Below are 18,524 nucleotides of genomic sequence, written 5' to 3'. Positions count from 1 at the left end.
TTAGATTCCTCTGAACTTAAATGCAAACGGCCCAGCCTTCAACAACAACAACATTTTTTTTTCACTAGCAAGAGGCATCAAACAAAAGAATATGAAGGAAAACCCACAGAACTGGGAAATATCCTCTGTTGATATATTTTTTTTTTTTTTTAAACCTCTGTCACCAACCGCCACAGGTCTGTGGTGAACTGTTATAGACTACATGTTGCTTCTCTTTCAGCAGAAAAACCAAAAACTACCTTGTAAGAGAGACCAGCTTGAGAAAATCAGCTTTAAAGGATAAGAGCAATGACCATGCCAAATGGAACAGAAATCACAGAACGGTCTGGGCACAGGAATGCTATGGCAGGAAGGATTCATCTTTTTTTTCTTGTAATTTTTTTTTAATGTTTCTTTATTTTTGAGACAGAGGGAGACAGAACACGAGTGGGGGAGGGGGAGAGAGAGAGAGAGGGAGACACAGAATCTGAAACAGGCTCCAGTCTCCGAGCTGTCAGCACAGAGCCCCCATGCGGGGCCTGAAACCCGAGTTGGAAGTTGGACGCTTAGGTGACTGAGCCACCCAGGCACCCCTAAAGGATTGGCCTTCTTAAGCTGAGCTCTGAGGTGAGGGACCTTCCCACCCTGAGTCCACTGATCATCCTCAGGAACACGCTAGAGTCCTGCCTTACAGACACAGATCTGGGGGAAAATTCTTGGATCCTTCTCAAGGAGCAGGCTGAAAGGTCACTTTTAAGGACAGAAATGTGCAACTTCCTCCTATCATTTCAACTCTAACCAGGAAAACTAAAACAAAACAAGCAACAATGAAAACAACACCAACAACAACAACAAAACTATTTAGGTATGAACCAATGTAGAAATATATGCTCCAAAGTGCTTTCTGCAACTTGTTTGTTTCAAATCTTTGGGGAGTGTGAAACACCGTGGTCTGGACTGATGGCAGCTTATTAGCTACAATGCATGTAAAATGTTCTTCCTTGCCGGTGTAATAACCACAGAGCTGATGCACAGAACAAGAGGAAAGCCACAACAAAGAGCCAAATCATCTCAGGTGAGAGGCTCACATAACAGCAGTTTTCAGAAGAACACTGGTAAACAAAAATGGAACAGAATGCAGGGCTCTGCTTGAATAAGAACTGACTTTGTGATTTAGGCTCTTCTTTTTACCTTCTTTTTCCCTAAACAATAAATTTCTTTTACTATGTCACACAAGCAATGAACTCTCCATGCCAGAAAACAGTATCTAGAGAGCTGCCTTCCTGGATAAAATCCAAAGCAAAAATCTGACCATCACATGCATTCTGAACTCTCATGTTTCCTACTCTGATTCCAGCTGATCTACTTGTTTATTTTTTTAATCAAGAGAAACAACCTACCACAAAAGTACTCAGAAGCTGCTAACACAACAGAAAATAAATCAACAATCATCTCAAGATCATCTTACGTCTGTTTAAAGCAAATAAAACAGAACCACTAACACGATCTGAAACCCAAACATAATGAATTCCTTACTCCGAAGGATTCCACCACACATTCCAAAGACCAAAGTATTTGTGGCAGCTGGAAAGAACAGCTGATGATTCAAGGGAAGCTTTACGGAGTGGAAGAAGTAAGAATTGGAAACACGCTCTTTCCTTTCCCTGTTAAAGTTAAAGCGAGAGGTGAATTCTGGCTGAGAAAAAAAGACCTGCCAGGTTTCTGCTGGACGGAATTACTTGGAAGCAGTCCTGGCAGGAGGCTTTAGTCCTTGCTTCTTCTCCCGCCACAAGCAGGTTGCAAAGAACTATTATGGAGCCTTTGCTCCTTGCCGTTTCTGGTGTCTATGATCAGGACCACTTCCACGCAAGTCCACGGAAAGGGACTCAAGCTTTCACCCAGAATTAGGATGTACTACAGACTGGTTCGGGTGTATTTCAGCAGAGTCAAAAGCAGGTGATAATGTTGAAAACGTGCTGTCCTGTTGAATCACTTAGTATACGCACGCAGAGGGATATGTTAAAGGGACTGATGACATCTGGAACACTGGAGCCCATCAGTATTGGCCACCATCCTCCTTCACTACGATGGGTGACATGGCTGATCTTTCTGAACCACGACTCAAAACTGACGAAGCAGGTGCCCGGGGGTGAGGCTGCAGGGGTCAGCAAGGAGGGTTATATTAGACCAAAAAGGAAAGCTACCGGGAGAGAAGTGACGGACTGGAGGGATGCTACGTTTCCTGAGGTTCTTGGGAAGATCCTGAGCACGGGAGGGGATGGAGAAAAGGGAGAGAGGATTCCGAGTCCCCAAGTTACTCATCTTTTCCACTTCCTGCTAAGATAACAGATGGTGCTTCACACACATGAACGTTCACTGCAGGCTCTGTTCTTCAGGAAGCTGGAGAGAATCAGCAGATTACTTCTGCTCCCTTGGGAAAATGACCACATATCGCTCCTCTGCTTTCAAGCCTTGATCCGCAGCCCCCCTTTTTAATTAAGTGGCAGGCTGCACACTGTCATACACAAATCTTAATGCCACCACCAAACGCTGAGCCCACTTCCACACTCTCCCGGAGCCGAGTGCAGAGCTCCGAAGTTTCTGAGGAGGGCCGGTATGCAAGTTAAACATGTACTTTTGGAGCTTAGGTGCACATGAGGGAAACTATCAAACTGCTCCTTTCTGCTGTCTGATTCTTCCCATTTAAACTTCAAGAACATCATTCTTTCCCCTTGTCGTTGCAGAGCAGGTGGAGCCTAGATGACTTACGACATTTCAGTTAGATCAAGCAATTGCCAGAAATCAAAGAGCCACTGGCTGAGGACATTCTGATGCTCCTCCTCCCTCCAAACAGAGAAGATTCTAGCGATGACACACTGGGCTCCACAAAATAATTTGTTTCCAGAAGAAACAGACTCCTCGGGTGACTTAATGCTAAAGTTTACAAGTTAAACCAAAGAGGTTCAATCCAGAAAAGTCCCATCCCATTATAAACACTGTTAGCATAAAACTAGTAGCCAATCTGTGTTTTACCGGTTTTCTACTTTAAAAAGCCTTAGGTGAAATACTGTCATGTTATGTGCCATCAAAAATGTAAAATATTTAGGACAGGCTGAGTTACGATCTTAACACTCTCGCTGAAGTCAATAAATGAGAACAATGAAGCTGCTTTAATGGATCCCCAAGTCAGAAATCAGAGGTGCCTAGGATATGTAAAACTCACGTGACTACTTGGGCATCTAGTTTATTCCTGTATTTAGTTTTGTGTACATAATATAGAGAATATCTTCATTCATATACGTAAGCAGGTTCAAATATTAGTTTAAAAATGGCTTCCTTCACAATCACGTTACCTTCTTCAGTTAGTTAAAGACAGAAGGAAAAACGTAAACAGATACGCTGATAGCTAAAGTTAGTATGTTGATGTTAAAATCTGGTTATACTTTTGAGCATGTGGTTTTTTTTTTTAAGTTGATTTATTTTGAGAGAGGGGGAGAAGGTGGGGGGGGAGAGAGAGACAGACAGAGAGAGAGAGGGAGGAGGGAGAGAGGAAGAGGGAGGGAGAGAGAGAGAAATCCCAAGCAGGCTCTGTACTGTTACTGCAGAGCGTGACACGGGGCTCAAACTCACAAACCGTGAGATCGTGACCTGAGCCGAAGTCTGAAGCTTAACTGCCTGAGCCACCCAGGCGTCCCTAGCATATGGATTTTTAATGCAGGTTTGAAATTAGTCTAAAAGATATATATGCATGTATATATTCAAAAACCGGCAGAATTTCCAAAACAGTTCTACAAAAAACATCCTGAAAACCACTGCCCTGTCTATTCAACTAATTACTACATGGACTTGTGGCTGGTAAGTTAAGTCCACGAGTCTCCTCCTACATTTAGTTCTTCCTCATGGGTTGCTCTGGGGTCCTCGGGCCCCAGACGTTTCTAAGACGTGTCCCAGGTCCCCCTCTCGGGGAGAAATTGTAGCACACGCTCTCCCACCAGTGTGAGCAGCTCAACAGTCCAGGAAACCCTAGCTCTGCTTCCTCACGGAGGGAGTCCAGCAAAGAGAAGTTCTATTCGTGTCTAACAGGAAGAGGCATCAAGAAAACAAAAACGGGTCTAGGGCGCCTGCGGTCGAAAGAGGTGCACCCTCCTACGCTATGGCAGATGTTTCTATCTGACAAATCGATCCTACGCCAGCCGCACGTTTAAGCCTGAGTCATCACAGTCTCACGTAGGCTAAGAATTAATGTAGCCGAGGAGGATAAAAGTCAACTGCTGTAACCTAGAAAGAACACAGACACAAAAGCCAAGGACAGTAGAAGACAAAACATGTCCTGGACATGAATCAGGCAACCTTTCCGTTCCAAATTTACACTGAACAAAGGTGTCTGCAGCCAGTCACGGCCGGAGCCACCCCGCTACTGCAGCCATAAACCAATGGTTCTCACCTTTCCTCCTTAGAGCACAATGCAAAAAATTCTCTGGGTCTTCAACAAAGGTTTTCCTTTCCACACAGGTTCTGTCCCTAAACCTTCTGATGATATTTGACGTCACACCTCAGCACTGAGAGTCTGCAGAACCAACTATGTTGTTCTTATTCAAGCTGCTGCTGTCAGTATCGTGGGGACAGGGCACCTCTCCAGTCTTCTGTTAAGCGACTGCTCTCTGGTGACCATTCTGCTCTTTGTCTGTTGAGCTCTGGAATCCACTACCAACATATTTTGCTCCTTCATCAGAGACCAGCTGACAACCAGAAAAACCTTTAAAATTATCAGTGATCCAAGGTTTGCATTTTGGTTCTGCTCATACAAAATAACAGAAGTACAGTCATTAAAAAATTTAAATAAGAGTATAAAATAAAACCTGAAGCCTCCCTTAATCTCTCCTCTCCTAGTCTCTTCCTTTAAACTGTCAACAGCTTGGGGTACATCCTGTTAAATATTCTTGTGTATTTACATCAACAATTAGTGTCTCACTGGTCTTCCGTAAGTTCAGATCATACATCTAGTTCTACTTCTTGCCTTTTCAACTTATCAAAGCGTCTTGGAGGCCTGTTTGTGTCTGCAGAGCTACCCCAGTGGCTGGCAAACTATCCACTTGGCGGGCAGAGTCTCACGGGAATATGGCCACGTTCACTACTTAGGGCTTGACCATGGCCAAAGCCGAGCGGCCACAAGAAAGACCTGCAAAGCCTCACACACTTGCTGCCAGTTCCCTTACAGAAAGAGCTGGCCGACCCTTTTTAGTACCAGCTCCAAATTCCATCTGATGAATCTACGACATTTTACGGATGGATATCGAGTGTCTTTACCTTCTCCCCCATTACGAATCACGCTTCAGTGAGTAGGTACCAAGGGTTATGACGCTTTGAGAACTCTTCTCACAAGCCCTCGCCAACCGCTAGAAAGGAGGGACATTACGTAATGTGACAGAGGCGCTAAATATCGCAACAGTGGCAATCACATTACAACATATAAATGTTATCAAATTCACGTGTTTGCACACCTTCAATTTCCAGTGTTATACCTCAAGTATACTCAATCGAAAAGACAAAAGGTGCCTGACACACACTGCTGCTCAATAAATATTTGTTGACAGGAGGCTTCTGAATGAATCATAAAACCAAATGCCGTGTTTTGCAGAGTTCAGGTGAAGAAGTCTTTGTTGAAGAACTTCACTTAAGGAACTCACGTGCATAATTACTGACAGTTAAATGTAAAGAATAAATTCAGTCTGAAGTCATGAGAGTTTCTAGAATATTCACCCAGCTCTCCTTTCACTGCAACAGGTTACAGAGTGGAAGTCATTTTCCTCCTTTATAAACAAACAGAATTCAGAACAATCTACTGATGATGTGGAACACTGAAATAGCCGAAAAATCTCCACAAAGATCCTTCCAAGGCTATTTCTACTCCTGAAATTTTATTCAGTTATTTTTCACATCTACGCCTTAGCTGCGCTGTTCTGTTCCTACATTAGAAATTCTATTCATTTTAACTTTTTAATAATTCGCAACATCTTCCCCTGTCTACGCACTTGCTAACTTCCTCATGGTGGTTCACTTCCTCGTGTGTTATCCGTGTATTTTTTATCTTAAACTCAGCTTCGGCTTTATAGGACTATTTTCCTTCCCGTTGGGAAGCCTGTTTTACTGGTGACCCTACGGTTCAGTTCTGTATTTGTTTCTGCTGAGCTTCCTTAGTGTTTTTATCATTTTCAGATTGGGATTTCATTAAACCGCTTGTGAAAAATTTCTTAGTTCGAGATATGAATGGTGTGCATTTGGACCCCAGATTCATATATAATGCAGAATTCTCACCCAGAGCCCTGGGCGAAGGCAAGTTTCCTTGCTGCTTCTGAAGGGCCAGTGGGTGGAGTTTTTCTAGGTCCTTCAGTATGGACATTGCAGCCTTTAAAGCTCCTGGTTTCATTCGGGGGTCTCAGTTCCAGCTCCCACCTTGTGCCCTCGAACCACACATCCTGTCCTCGGTTGACAGGGAGGCTCTTCATTGCTCTGATTAGGAGTTTCTTCAGGGATTTTCCTTTCTGCAGGCTCGGTTATGTATTAGTTTAGTGTTTTTATTTATTTATTATTTATTAATATATTGCATTGAACATTTCTGTTTTATAGCAGAAAGCAGGTGTTCAGTCTCCTCCACTGATGAAGTTCTTTGAATATCAAGTTCATACTGTCAATCAAGAAATATGAGGTCTTTCTGTTTTTCTCTGAGACCAGTGCCCCTCAAATGGAGAACAGGCACTTTGCAGGAGGGATACACAAAATGATTCTTTGGGACACAGGGAGGGGAGGTTTTACAGCTCTCATTTATATGGACTTAAAAGAGAAACAGAATTAATAAACAGATGATGTACTGGTACCTCACTCAGCCCTTTGTGTTGCGCTTAGATGTCCGAGAGGGCCCTGGAGGTTAAGAGCACTTGAAAGAAGCTGGGGATGTGTAACAGAGGCTCCTGTCCTCATCTGCTCACTTTCAGCACGCTGTGGTGAATGGAAATTCACAGGTGCTCAATGCAGTGGGCTTAGAGAGTATATTTGATTCCAACTAAAATAAAATGAAAAAGGGACTTACACAGATTCCTGCAAAGAACCCACTGACCTAAGAGTATTATTAAGAAGATCAATAGCTAACCAGCACACAAGACAATGGCAAATCTGACTTCTCTTATTCCTGGAATGGGCTCTTTAGAAGTAAGGTATAGGACAAGTGTGTAATTCCTGCATTAAATATATACACCCTGGGGGCGCCTGGGTGGCACAGCCGGTCAAGCGTCTGACTCCTGATTTCGGCTCAGGTCATGATCTCATAGTTCATGAGACTGAGCCCTGTGTCAAGCTCTGTGCTCACAGCACGGAGCCTGCTTGGGACTTTCTCTCTCTCAAAATAAACAAACTAGTGTGTGTACACACACACACACACACACACACACACACACACACACGTATATACACCCTGCGTGAGTAGGTTAAAGACGTTTTAATGATGCACGAACATACTAAAAAGTGCTTGGTGACTGCTGCCCTAGGTAACCAAGTTATCCCAGTACCAAGGAGCTGACTGTGTCAAGAAAACTGAACGCGTTCGGCTGACGGCCTAGGGAAGTGCCCTAACAGAACCTGGGCCCCACAGTAACATGCAGGGGGGAGTGGACAGTGGTGGCCCCTCGTTTCCTAGAAGTCACATAAAGCTTACCACTAACGCTGGAACTCTCAACTTCCTGGTGAGTCGCATGTCGGGGAGGACCTAAGCGTGTGTGGGATCCGCCCACAGGATGCATAAAGATTTCGAGAAGAGCTCCTCCCAGGAGGTGGTGTGGTTTTTAAAGTAGGGCGGTACAACCAACAGGGCTGCAGACAACATTTGGGATATATCGACAAAAGTCCTCTTCCAAGGACGTGATGGTAAAGCTAGTCATTCAGAAAGCCACGACAGCTGTGGTGCAGACAAGCCGGGCTGTGGGCTGTGTGCTGGCTTAACTCCACTCTGTCTCTTCAAGAAAGCAAGTGAGCGGAAGTCAATTCTGCAGTAGTTCCGAATCTGCTCAAGTGAGCTTTTAAACGTTGCAAATTTCAGTAAGTTAATTATTTTTGGTAACAAATCCCTTGGGGTATTCCACAGAAATGACTGAGAACAAGAAACGTCATAAATACCATAGTCTGAGAAGTGTTTCTTGGCGTCTAAGTTAGTCACTATCTTGTCTGAACCCGTTATAGGTGCCACACGGTGCTAATCATCTCTGCCTTCAGGGTGACTGGGCTGGGCCTGGGGGTGGCTTGATCTCCAGAATGGTCAGTTCCGGCCACAAGCGGCCTCACAAATTTTCTTTGGTGTGTGCGCTGCAATGATTACTTTCTATCCATCTAACGACAACAGTTTTGAGATACGGTGCCTTAGAGCCGGGTCTCTGCTAGATACAGCTGGTAGCCTGCTTTTGTACGGCCCATAAACTACAAACGGTTATTACATTTTTAAATGGTTGAGATACAGACCAATATTTTATAATATATAAAAATGACATGAAATTCAAGTTTCCCTGTCTATAAATGGAGTTTTACCGGAACACAGCCATGCTCACTGGTTTATGTATTGTCCGTGGCTGCTTTTGCACAATAGCAGAGTTCAGTAGTTGTGTGGGGACTGTGCAGCCCACGGAGCCTAAGACACTTGCTGGTGGGCCTTGACCAAAAAAGTTAGCCACCCTCTGCCTTACAGTATCTTATCAAAACCAGGAACCACACTCAGTTAACAGATGGGGCTTTAAGGTGCTTCTGATCAAGTCAGCGACAGGTCAATACGGGACATCTCTGCCCACGAAAGTACCTTCCCTTGGGAGTCACCACGACTTGATGTTGGCAAATGGCCGACACACATGCCAAAAAATGAGCGCATACGGCCTGACAAAGGACTGCCGTGTGGCTTTTGAGTTGGAGGCCACGAGGCTGTTTTGATGATGACACAGACTTCCAGGACAACAGAACGGCGTATAAGAGATTGGGGCTCTCTGCAAAAACATACAGGCTGTATGCTCTACATCGAGAACTGATGACCCTCCTGATGTTTAAAGGCAGACACAACAGGCTGACTTGTCCACACACACCAGGAAGGGATACGGGGTGGATGGGCGGGAAGCCTGGGGCAAGCCCAGAGCCGTGCCTCAAAGGAAGGGGCGTGTCACTTACTTGCACAAGTGTAGGCGTCCTTGCTGGTGAAAGGCTTCACGCACTGGCTACAGCTGACGGGACCCACAACAGGGATGGAACTGAAAGCGTGTCCGTTGACAGTCTTCTTGTCCTTGTCCTTCTCCTTCAAATCTTTCTCCTTCTCCTTGATTTTCTCTTTCTCCTTTTCCTTTTCCTGCCAAAGAAAAGAGTTTAGAGTTAGTTGGACGCCAGAGCCTTCCCTTCACCCGGGCACCCGGACGGCATGTGGTCAACAGTGGGTCGTGGCGAGTGTTTGGGATGCAAGTCAGGAGTGCAGTCCTGGACGACGGTCTTTGAAAGTTGTGAGCGTTCGGGCTTCATAAGACACACTCTGGGAAGACCGGGCAGGCCAAGCAGTTCTGTCAGCGGCTTGCTCAGCGGCTGTTCAGACTGATGGACACAACATCCCAGGACCAACACCTGGAAGAGGCTTCTGGAGCTGCAGGAGGGGAACGTGGGGCAGCCAAGAACGCTGCTCCTCCCCCCAAGCGCGGCCCATGGAGGACGCAGGCCATGAGCTGAGGGCCGGCTGCAGGCAGGGAGCAGGAAGGACAGCAGCCCTTCTCGCGTCAGCCTGGGGCAGCAGGAAGCTTTCCTCGGGGGGGCTCTCCTCCAACTGCTTCCAGCCACAAGTATTACCGTCCCCCACATAGACACACACCGCTGTTGCAATCTAAAATAATCCCTGCAGGACAGGTACCCCGAAGCGAGCCACTGTGACAAACTACCAAGCACCTCATACTCTGAATCAAGGCCTCTGCGTGCGTTACCGCACCTGATCCCATAACTGTGAGGTGAAGGGAGGGCATCGCGCTGCCCGTCGTACACCCGAGGAGATCAGGATCACAGACACCGGCTCTGAGCAGCTACTATGCGCCAAGCACCACAGATGGGAACATACACCCAGTGAAGAAGCCATCATCTCCACTGCATGTTCAAGGACACCAAGGCACAGGGTGTTTAATACTACAGTTGAGCCCACATGCCAACCACGGCCCCACTGGAATGCAGACCCAGATCTGGCCGACTCCTCAGCTCTGCTCTCTTCACTCCTCTCCACTGCCAAGGGCTGGAGAGGTTTGTTGACTCACAGAAGGTCACACGGCAAATGATCAGCAGCCCAAATCACAACCTGGGCCTTCTGACTTCCTAATTCAGAACCTGTCCACCATACTGACCTGGTGAGTGCTGGCCAGGTCTGATTCGTGTATGGCCCTTGGTTAACGAACGGAACACATATCAAAAATCTAAGAGCCAAATTGCTACACTTTAGAACCACAAAAAAGAGGACAAGAAAGGGAGAAAAACAAACTACTTCACTTTACAAAACAGGAAACTGTTCTAAGTGAAAATTAGTAATGGCTGAAGTACGTACGTAACATTCTAATAACAAGCAATAGCAAATGCAGTTTTTTCCAAGTATTTCTCGCTCTTAACCACATTTGGCCACAGGCTTCTCCATGCGTAAACGTTAAACTGAAAAGCATCTGCCTCCTTGCTCAAGAAAGCTAATGCGTGCTCCAAGAGCTGAGAAACTCATCTACGGCAACTAACGTGCTCTCCAACCTCACAAAGCTCATCAAATCTGAATAATAAATAATACCTTCATCCTTCATAATAATCCAAACTAGTTCTTCCAAGGATAAAAACAAAACAGTAACCTAACCACCGTCCCCCCCCCCCCCCCCCCCCCCCCGCCTCCCGGTCTCTTTCTGTGTTTGTTAGGATTTAGTGCCTTAAAGAAGTCAGGCTCTTACCTCCCCATGTTTTGGTCCTGTGAGTCTCACTGTTATGAGGGGTACTTCGTGAAACCGACCCCATTTTACCGACATGATTCGACCCCCATGCCAGGAAGCGTGCTGTCACAGAAGAAGGGGCGCATGCCGGCAGGGCAGAGCATAGCAGCTTCGAGCTGCCATGAGAGAAACCGTAAGAGGAAGCCAGGGACTGGTTGAGAAAGGGAAGGAGGGAGGGCTGAAGTTGCTTGTTTCCTTAAGACAAGCTTAACCATTTGCATGCTGCCAGGAAGGCCAAGTACCCTGGAAATGAAACAGAATGAAGTCCCCAGAATGCAGCGTGTGTGGACGGTGCTTCGGCCACACGATAGTCAGTCTGGAAGGACTGAGGCCAATTAACACTTAGAAGTTAAGGAACACATCTTCTATCTGTTTAGAAAGACTCCTCATGGTGTTGAAATCGGGATGCTTCCTAAGAACACTCCTCAGTGAGGTCTGCTTCGCCTGTGGTCGAGTGGTGACCCATTGTTTTCTGCAGTGTGACTTCTGCATGTTCAACAACGGCTGGGGAAGTCGGCGCCCACGGTATTTCAGGGAAGGAGGCAGGAAATAACTACACTAGGGGACTCAGAAGGAAAGAGTTCTCCCTTTCAAAACCTACTGCTTTAGACAAGCCATTACAAAGACAAGACCAGAGAGCACTCCAGATGACTGCGAAACATGCTGGGATGAAGCCACGGACACGCTGCCCATGTTTAATCAGAGAAGGGAGCAGAGAGGGAACTGGATTTAACAGTGACTCCAGCCTTGGCACACGGCTCCTCTGCACGGCTGACGGGGTCGGCTCTTTTATGCTGAGCACGGGCACGCCGAGGTGGGGCTGGATAGGGGCAGGTCTGCAGGAGCACAGCCCTTGCCCCAAAATGCCTACTTCAAGTCAGATTAAGAATTCGTGTACATGTGTCTGCCCACGTATCTCCCGGCTAATCTGCAAGGAGGAAAGCTTAGAGAAGAAAATCAGTGGGACAGGCTGGTTTAAAGGGGGTCACTTCACTCCCTCTGCGTGAACGGGATCATTTAAACACATTAGTGTTTAAATAGTCTGTAAGCCAGCGAACTTACTTACTGGCAGGAAGCGGTACTATGAGAAGATGCTAAAGACAAAAGCAGAACCCGCCAGTCTTCCTGTTACACTTCCTGTTTAGGCTTGCCCCCGTTCTAAAAAACATCCAATACGCTTATCTAATTACATGTCAGATACTGCTAATGTTTTAAAAGGACATATGAAGGGCCAGAAATCAATTTCTCAAATCCTAGATCTATCTACCTAGATAATATCTATACACCTATCTAGAGAATTCCATGCTACAGGCAAAATGTGAATAATCTGTTACACAGTGGCTGACTTTTGGCTCCTTAGAATATTACTTAAGAGTTGCCAACATATAAATCAACCCTTAAGCACATATAATAACATAACAATGAACAGTGGGCTACATCTAAGTTAATAACAACAAACTATTTTCATGAGTATATCTATCATACCTAATTGTAAGAAAAGTAAAAATTTCCAAACCATTCCTAGAGACTCTGCTAAGAATTTACAGGTGGCAATTTAATATATCTTCACTAAATGCTTTAATTTTTCCTTTAAAAGAGGTAGGACTGGGGTGCCTGGGTGGCGCAGTCGGTTAGGCGTCCGACTTCAGCCAGGTCACGATCTCGCGGTCCGTGAGTTCGAGCCCCGCGTCGGGCTCTGGGCTGATGGCTCAGAGCCTGGAGCCTGTTTCCGATTCTGTGTCTCCCTCTCTCTCTGCCCCTCCCCCGTTCATGCTCTGTCTCTCTCTGTCCCAAAAATAAATAAACGTTGAAAAAATAAATAAATAAAAGAGGTAGGACTGATTATACTGTACACTAGGTTAATAAAAATAGGTTAGATCTCTAATAGTAGCTCTTTTAAAAATAATTTAAAAGCAGTAAAACCATTATTTTCAAAAGAAAAACTAGTATTAATATCCACAGTCACACTTTCAATTGTTTTAACATTAGGGAGAAATGACATTAGCCAGTAGTTATGAGAAACGGTAGAGTGCGCATCATCACACTAAGAAAATACTTACTTTTGTCATCGTTTAGAGAAGGAAATGCTTCTGTAGGGGAAAGCTCTAGCTTATCAGTGCAATGGCATATTAAGTCAGGGCATTTAATGTAACTGGACGTAAAATGTATCATTTCACTACTTCCCCTACTTCTTACTCTCTTTTGGTGCATTGACACAAGTGAGCTCTTCCATATGAAAGACGGCTCACTCTTAACCTTCTTGATGGATGTGGCCAGTGGGCCCTTTTCTAAACACCTGATAATGGGAAATGGACTGCGAGTCCATGTTTCAGATTTGTAATTTTCTGAGGGTTTCCACTGCTAGAGGCAGCACGAGCCCCCAAAGGTCTTGAAGCCAAGCGTGAAAAGAGGAACCAGGCTCATTTTGCAAAACAGTGTTGTCATTCTGGCAAAGGAGATGCTCAGACACCAAGGGTCGACTGATAACGGTCTCTGCCAGACTCTGCTCTAACAATTTCCTTCCTTTGTCCTGCCTTTCTCTTCATTCTACTAGCAAATGCCAGTTGTTTGAAGTTATTTATGAGTGAGCAGGAAATGAAGTGCACTAATTGCTGGAAGTCAAAGAGGTTCTGCCCTAATATCTAGTTCTGTGACCTGAAGCATAGCTCTCTGTACTTCAGTTTGTAAAGTATGGAGGATGGGATGAGACTTTTTTTTATGTTTATCTATCCATTTTTGAGAAAGAGAGAGAGAAAGAGAGAGATACAGAGAGAGACAGAGACAGAGAGACAGAGAGAGAGAGAGAGAGAGAGAGAGAATATGAATGAATGAATATGAGCAGGGGAGGGGCAGAGAGAGGGAGACACAGAATCTGAAGCAGGCTCCATCCAGGCTCTGAGCTGTCAGCACACAGCCCGATGCGGGGGCCTGAACCCATGAACCATGAGATCATGACCTGAGCCGAAGTCGGATGCTTAACTGACGGATCCACCCAGGCGCCCCTGGGATGAGACTTTTATAAAGGTCAGGTTCCAGTTTCTAAATTTAGTCTTACATTGTTTATGTGTGTTTGTGTCCTCTCACTAATGCGATCAGTGGCGTATTCACTGCTCTGCCCTGAAAGTCAACATCCCTGGGGAGATGGATGGGAAGGGGACTCTTCACTCATTTACTGGTCTTCCAAATGAAGACCTCACAGTCTAAAAACAGAACAACGACAACAAAACACACTTGAAAGCATCCAAATAGATCATAAAATTTCTCAAAGACAATGATCTTTAGTTCTTTAGGAGCACTATTAGCACCTACCAGAATGCTGAGGCTACAGAAGTCATTTGATGATAGTACCTAGCTAATCTACACTGATCTTTGCCAAGATTTTCTTTTGTTGATGCCAGCCAGGGTCCCAGCCAGAAGTGATAGGTACAACAGGTAAGACTCTGTTTAAGCCTTGTTGCCAGTATGCAGAACACTGCTAAGCATTCTGTTCTGAATTTAACCTCAACCCTATTTTTTTTAATTATGAAGTTAATACTTATATATAGGATTATTCTGGAAACATCCTTGCATTTTTCCCTGCGCTTTCCTGACTGCCCCACTTTCTCCCCTTCTGCATCCAGGCCAGAAAAATGAAAACACAATTTCGGTGGCAGGTTTTGTGGAAAAACTCCTCTGAGTCATCACTGAACCTAGTATTGGCTAAAGGAGAGACAGCTTATTTACAAAACCCGGTAAAATACATGGGCTCTACTTCCAGCAGCCCACTTAACTGAGGGCCTAAGAGGCTTGTTACATTTGGTGGCAGGCGGCTTGGGGAGAGTGTGAGGGGTATACTTTTACAACAATATTCTTGAGTTCAGCGTTTGTATTCCCTTACTTCTAAGTAGGTACGGGTGTGTGTGTGTGTGTGTGTGTGTGTGTGTGTGTGTGTGTGTGTGTGTGTATGGACATGCCACACACACATGTATACACACATGTGTATATATAGTGATTCCTTAGCAAGAGCTTGTCACTGATTTCCATTTAGAAAAAAAAATTTTTTTTTTTTAAAAGATATTCCTTTATTTTATTGGAGGCTGGCTGGGTGGGTGGGTGAATGGAAGGTAGAAGGTCCTCTCCCACTGAGGTGACACTGAACTGATTTTGGTTTAGCACTGGGAATCAGTATAAGAAAAGGAAACCCTTGTCTTCCTTTCTTTTGAAAGTACATTGAAAAAAAATGAGAAGAGTACCTGTCTCTATGTGGGGTTATTACAGGTGGTTTTTATCTATTTTTGTATTTCGAATATTCCCAGGAGTATGGAAAAAATAAACAGACAAAAAACGTTTAAATATTTTAACGCATGAAAGACAATACCCTGCAACAGCGTCGCAGTCAGGACTAAATCAAAGAATCCACTTTTGTCTTAAAGTCTCTTATAATTTTCTGTGGGGAAATCCTTCTTTTTTTTTTTTATGTTTATTTATTTTTGAAGGAGAGAGAGACAGAGTGTGAGTGGGGGACGGGCAGAGAGAGAGGGAGACACAGAATCCAAAGCACAGAGCCCCACGTGCGGCTCAAACTCACGAACCGCGAGATCATGACCTGAGCCGAAGCCAGACGCTTAACCAACTGAGCCACCCAGGCGCCCCAATTCTTCTAACTTCTAAACCCAAATGCAAATATTTTCAATCTCCTGATCTTGGCATAAAATCCTCAGGTGCATTTTAAACACAGTTTACTGACGAAGGCACGTGGTCGAGTATGGGATCATGGAATCTTGGTTCCACTGCTGTGAGCAGCACACACTCACAGGGTAGCTTACTCCCAGGAAGGGGAGAACAGGATCTCCTCATACGGCTATGGAAACGATTACATAAAATAATACATGGAAAGCTCTTAGCATATAGTAAAAACCCAATTAGTGGTATTACCTTTTGTTGCTATTTTTCTTCAAGTATTAGGCCATTTCAAGGATTATCTCTGTGCTTATTTCCTTACGTCCTCATTATTTAATTAGGTATTGGGTGCATGCAGGCTGTGACAGGAGCCTACAGATGACCAACGAAGGCCATCACGCAAGGAATGCCCCCAACGGTACTTACTCTGCTCTTCTTACTGCTGGACATTTTATTCTTGATGTAGCTGAACGTGCGGCTGACTTTTGTTCCACTCTTGCCTTCAAAATCTTTCTTGGAGGGGCTTTGAGGCAGGAAACTATAGGTCTCTTCTGTTATACTAAAAAAAACAAGAAGAGTGATTTTTAAAAAAGACTACAGAAATTTTTAAAAAGTAAACACAGAGCCAAAAAATACAATTCTTCATAACCATGTATCATTTTAGCTACAAGTCACAGTCAACTTATGCACACACGTGACAATGGGCAGCAGAGGAACAGACGGACAGAGGCTGCTGAGCGGTTCCACAGAGTAAAACCTGAGAACAGAGGACACCACCACGCTGGTCCCAAAACCAAAACCGTTCTGGTCCCAAAACCTGGCTAAGTTTTCTTGTGTCGGCCATCAGTGTTTTAGTAATAGATTTTTAGTGGCCTGGTGTGAAAAAGCCTGTCAATTATTCATTTATTATTTTATCTGAAACTTCTTAATCTAAAATAGCACTCAATTTATACACACCTTTGCATCAAATAGGTGCTAGAGAAGAAACTCATACAGACAACAGAAAGATGGATGTGTTAATAAAGGCTGTAAAGGAATTTTTATGACTGAATGTACATCCAAATTCCCTGAAAGCAGAAATCACACACCATTTTTTTAGTCTTCTGGCACACTGGACAATCAATACTGGTGCACGCAGCTTTGCACGATTTTAGGAGGGAGGAGAGTATAGAAAGCTCCGCTGTAGGAGTTTCACCCAGAGCCAGGGGTACTGATCTACTGGTTCAGGAAGGCTACACGGGTCCATCACAGATGGACATGTTTGGACCTCAGGAAGTTCACAACGGTGGACTTCCTCAGAGAATGCGGGGCACGTGTAGACACAAGCCATTCCACAGAAAAGGAATCTACTTACACTACGTTCCCCAGGTGTTCTACAATCGTTATTTTAAGAACTTTTCCACAGAAAAGCCGTGTCTACTTCAAGGGCCTCTGTGAGAGGACAGAGGCACCCCTCAAGAGGGGGAACAATCCTCTTCAGGAGCTAAGGTCTGTTTATACATGAAGTACTGTTTACAAAATAAAGCAGTCTGTTATTATGATAAGGGGGAAATGGTGTGAGAGCACTGTTCCAGAGAAGACAAAGGAGAAATAAAGTACGACAGAAATACAAAGAGAAGCATTCATACTGAGCGTTCTGGATCACTGAGTCACAACCGATGCCTCTGCGAAAAGACACATGTTCAAGTGCAGGGCAGTAATCAGAGCCCCCATGATGCTTACATTAGAATATTTTAGAACCCCATAAGCATGACAAGAGGAATAGAATAGTAAACAATGAGTCAAAATACAAACCTGCCTGCTGTCAAGTAAAGAACCAATTCACTTACTCGGACAAAGCTATGAGCCATATCCGTGTAGGCAGAAGAAAATGGCTTTAAAGCTTAAAATGGCTAAAGTACAGTTCCCCGCACGCATGCACACGCAGACACGTGTGCATACGAATACACACGCGTGCAAACAGTGAAACAAAATGTTGTCAGGCTTAGGGCTTAAATCTTAGAAGCAGAGTACAGAAGTTCATAAAGTTGAATACAAGTGTTTCCTCTCCTGAATAAATGCAAACCTTTATCGTCAGGGCAGTGTAGAGAACAAAAGGAAAAAACTACTGAAGACATTATTTAAAAACGATAGAGAGTCTTCACTACAAACCACTTGTAGCCATTATTCCAAATTTATCACTTAAGGAAGTAAGAATCCAATGAGCTGAATTAACTTCTCAGTTTACTTAGTGAAATGTCGTAAGACATCTTGGGTTTCCTTCATCTCGGGGAAAGGAGTAACAAAATAAACGTGCAGTACCTCTCGGTCAGGTTAGCACTGGTGCTGTGGAAAGGCCGTGAATCTGGAAAACAAAAATGGCAGAGGAAAAGTTGGAACCAAAGGACAGTGCCTGGGTGACAGATAAGAGGCTTAAAATATTTACAACGACACACGCAGAGCAGAGAGAACATCCGAAAGCCATTGTACAGTGCCTTCTCCTAAGGGTTTGGAAGAAGGAAAAATTCACCTCAAAACTCAGTATCAGAACTGGAAATAGGCAGCGGTAGGCGTGAATTCCCCACGACAAAAAATTTCATCCAAGAATCACATCACTGAGCAAGCCCCAAATCAACATTTTTGTCCCCACGCTCAAACATACACGAAACATGTTTAATTCCTGTTCTCGTCAACGCTCCGTTTCCATAGGCCATCTTTCTGAGATGACATCACGGGAAGAACACAAAATCGAAAATGAAATATCATTCATATTCTGTTTGCTGTTCATTTTGCTTTCGTGGATTTCCATACCAAAATATCTAGCTACCATGTACCTGCTGTTTTCCGGAGTATTCCTGGAAATGGATGAGTGAAGAAGAAAAGGGCACCAGAGCT

At 44.5% G+C, this 18,524-nt stretch overlaps 1 protein-coding gene across 11 annotated transcripts in view; it reads right to left on the bottom strand.

Moving 5' to 3' along the window:
• Nucleotides 1-18,524, bottom strand: part of AKAP13 (A-kinase anchoring protein 13) — a 335,610-nt gene that overhangs the window by 43,389 nt on the left and 273,697 nt on the right. For all 11 annotated transcript variants that reach the window (XM_086711495.1, XM_086711489.1, XM_086711487.1 and 8 more), the window contains 3 exons: nt 17,952-17,994; nt 16,077-16,209; nt 9,175-9,349 (listed from right to left, as the gene is read on the bottom strand). In XM_086711495.1, coding sequence (XP_086567621.1) covers nt 9,175-9,349; nt 16,077-16,209; nt 17,952-17,994 — 351 coding nt within the window. The remainder of the gene's footprint in view (nt 1-9,174; nt 9,350-16,076; nt 16,210-17,951; nt 17,995-18,524) is intronic.

This window comes from Puma concolor, chromosome B3, assembly GCF_028749965.1.
Source record: "Puma concolor isolate L17-30 chromosome B3, mPumCon1.1.hap2, whole genome shotgun sequence".
NCBI lineage: Eukaryota > Metazoa > Chordata > Mammalia > Carnivora > Felidae > Puma > Puma concolor.
Note: the sequence above shows the minus strand (reverse complement) of the source record. Positions and strands in the feature narration are given on the sequence as shown.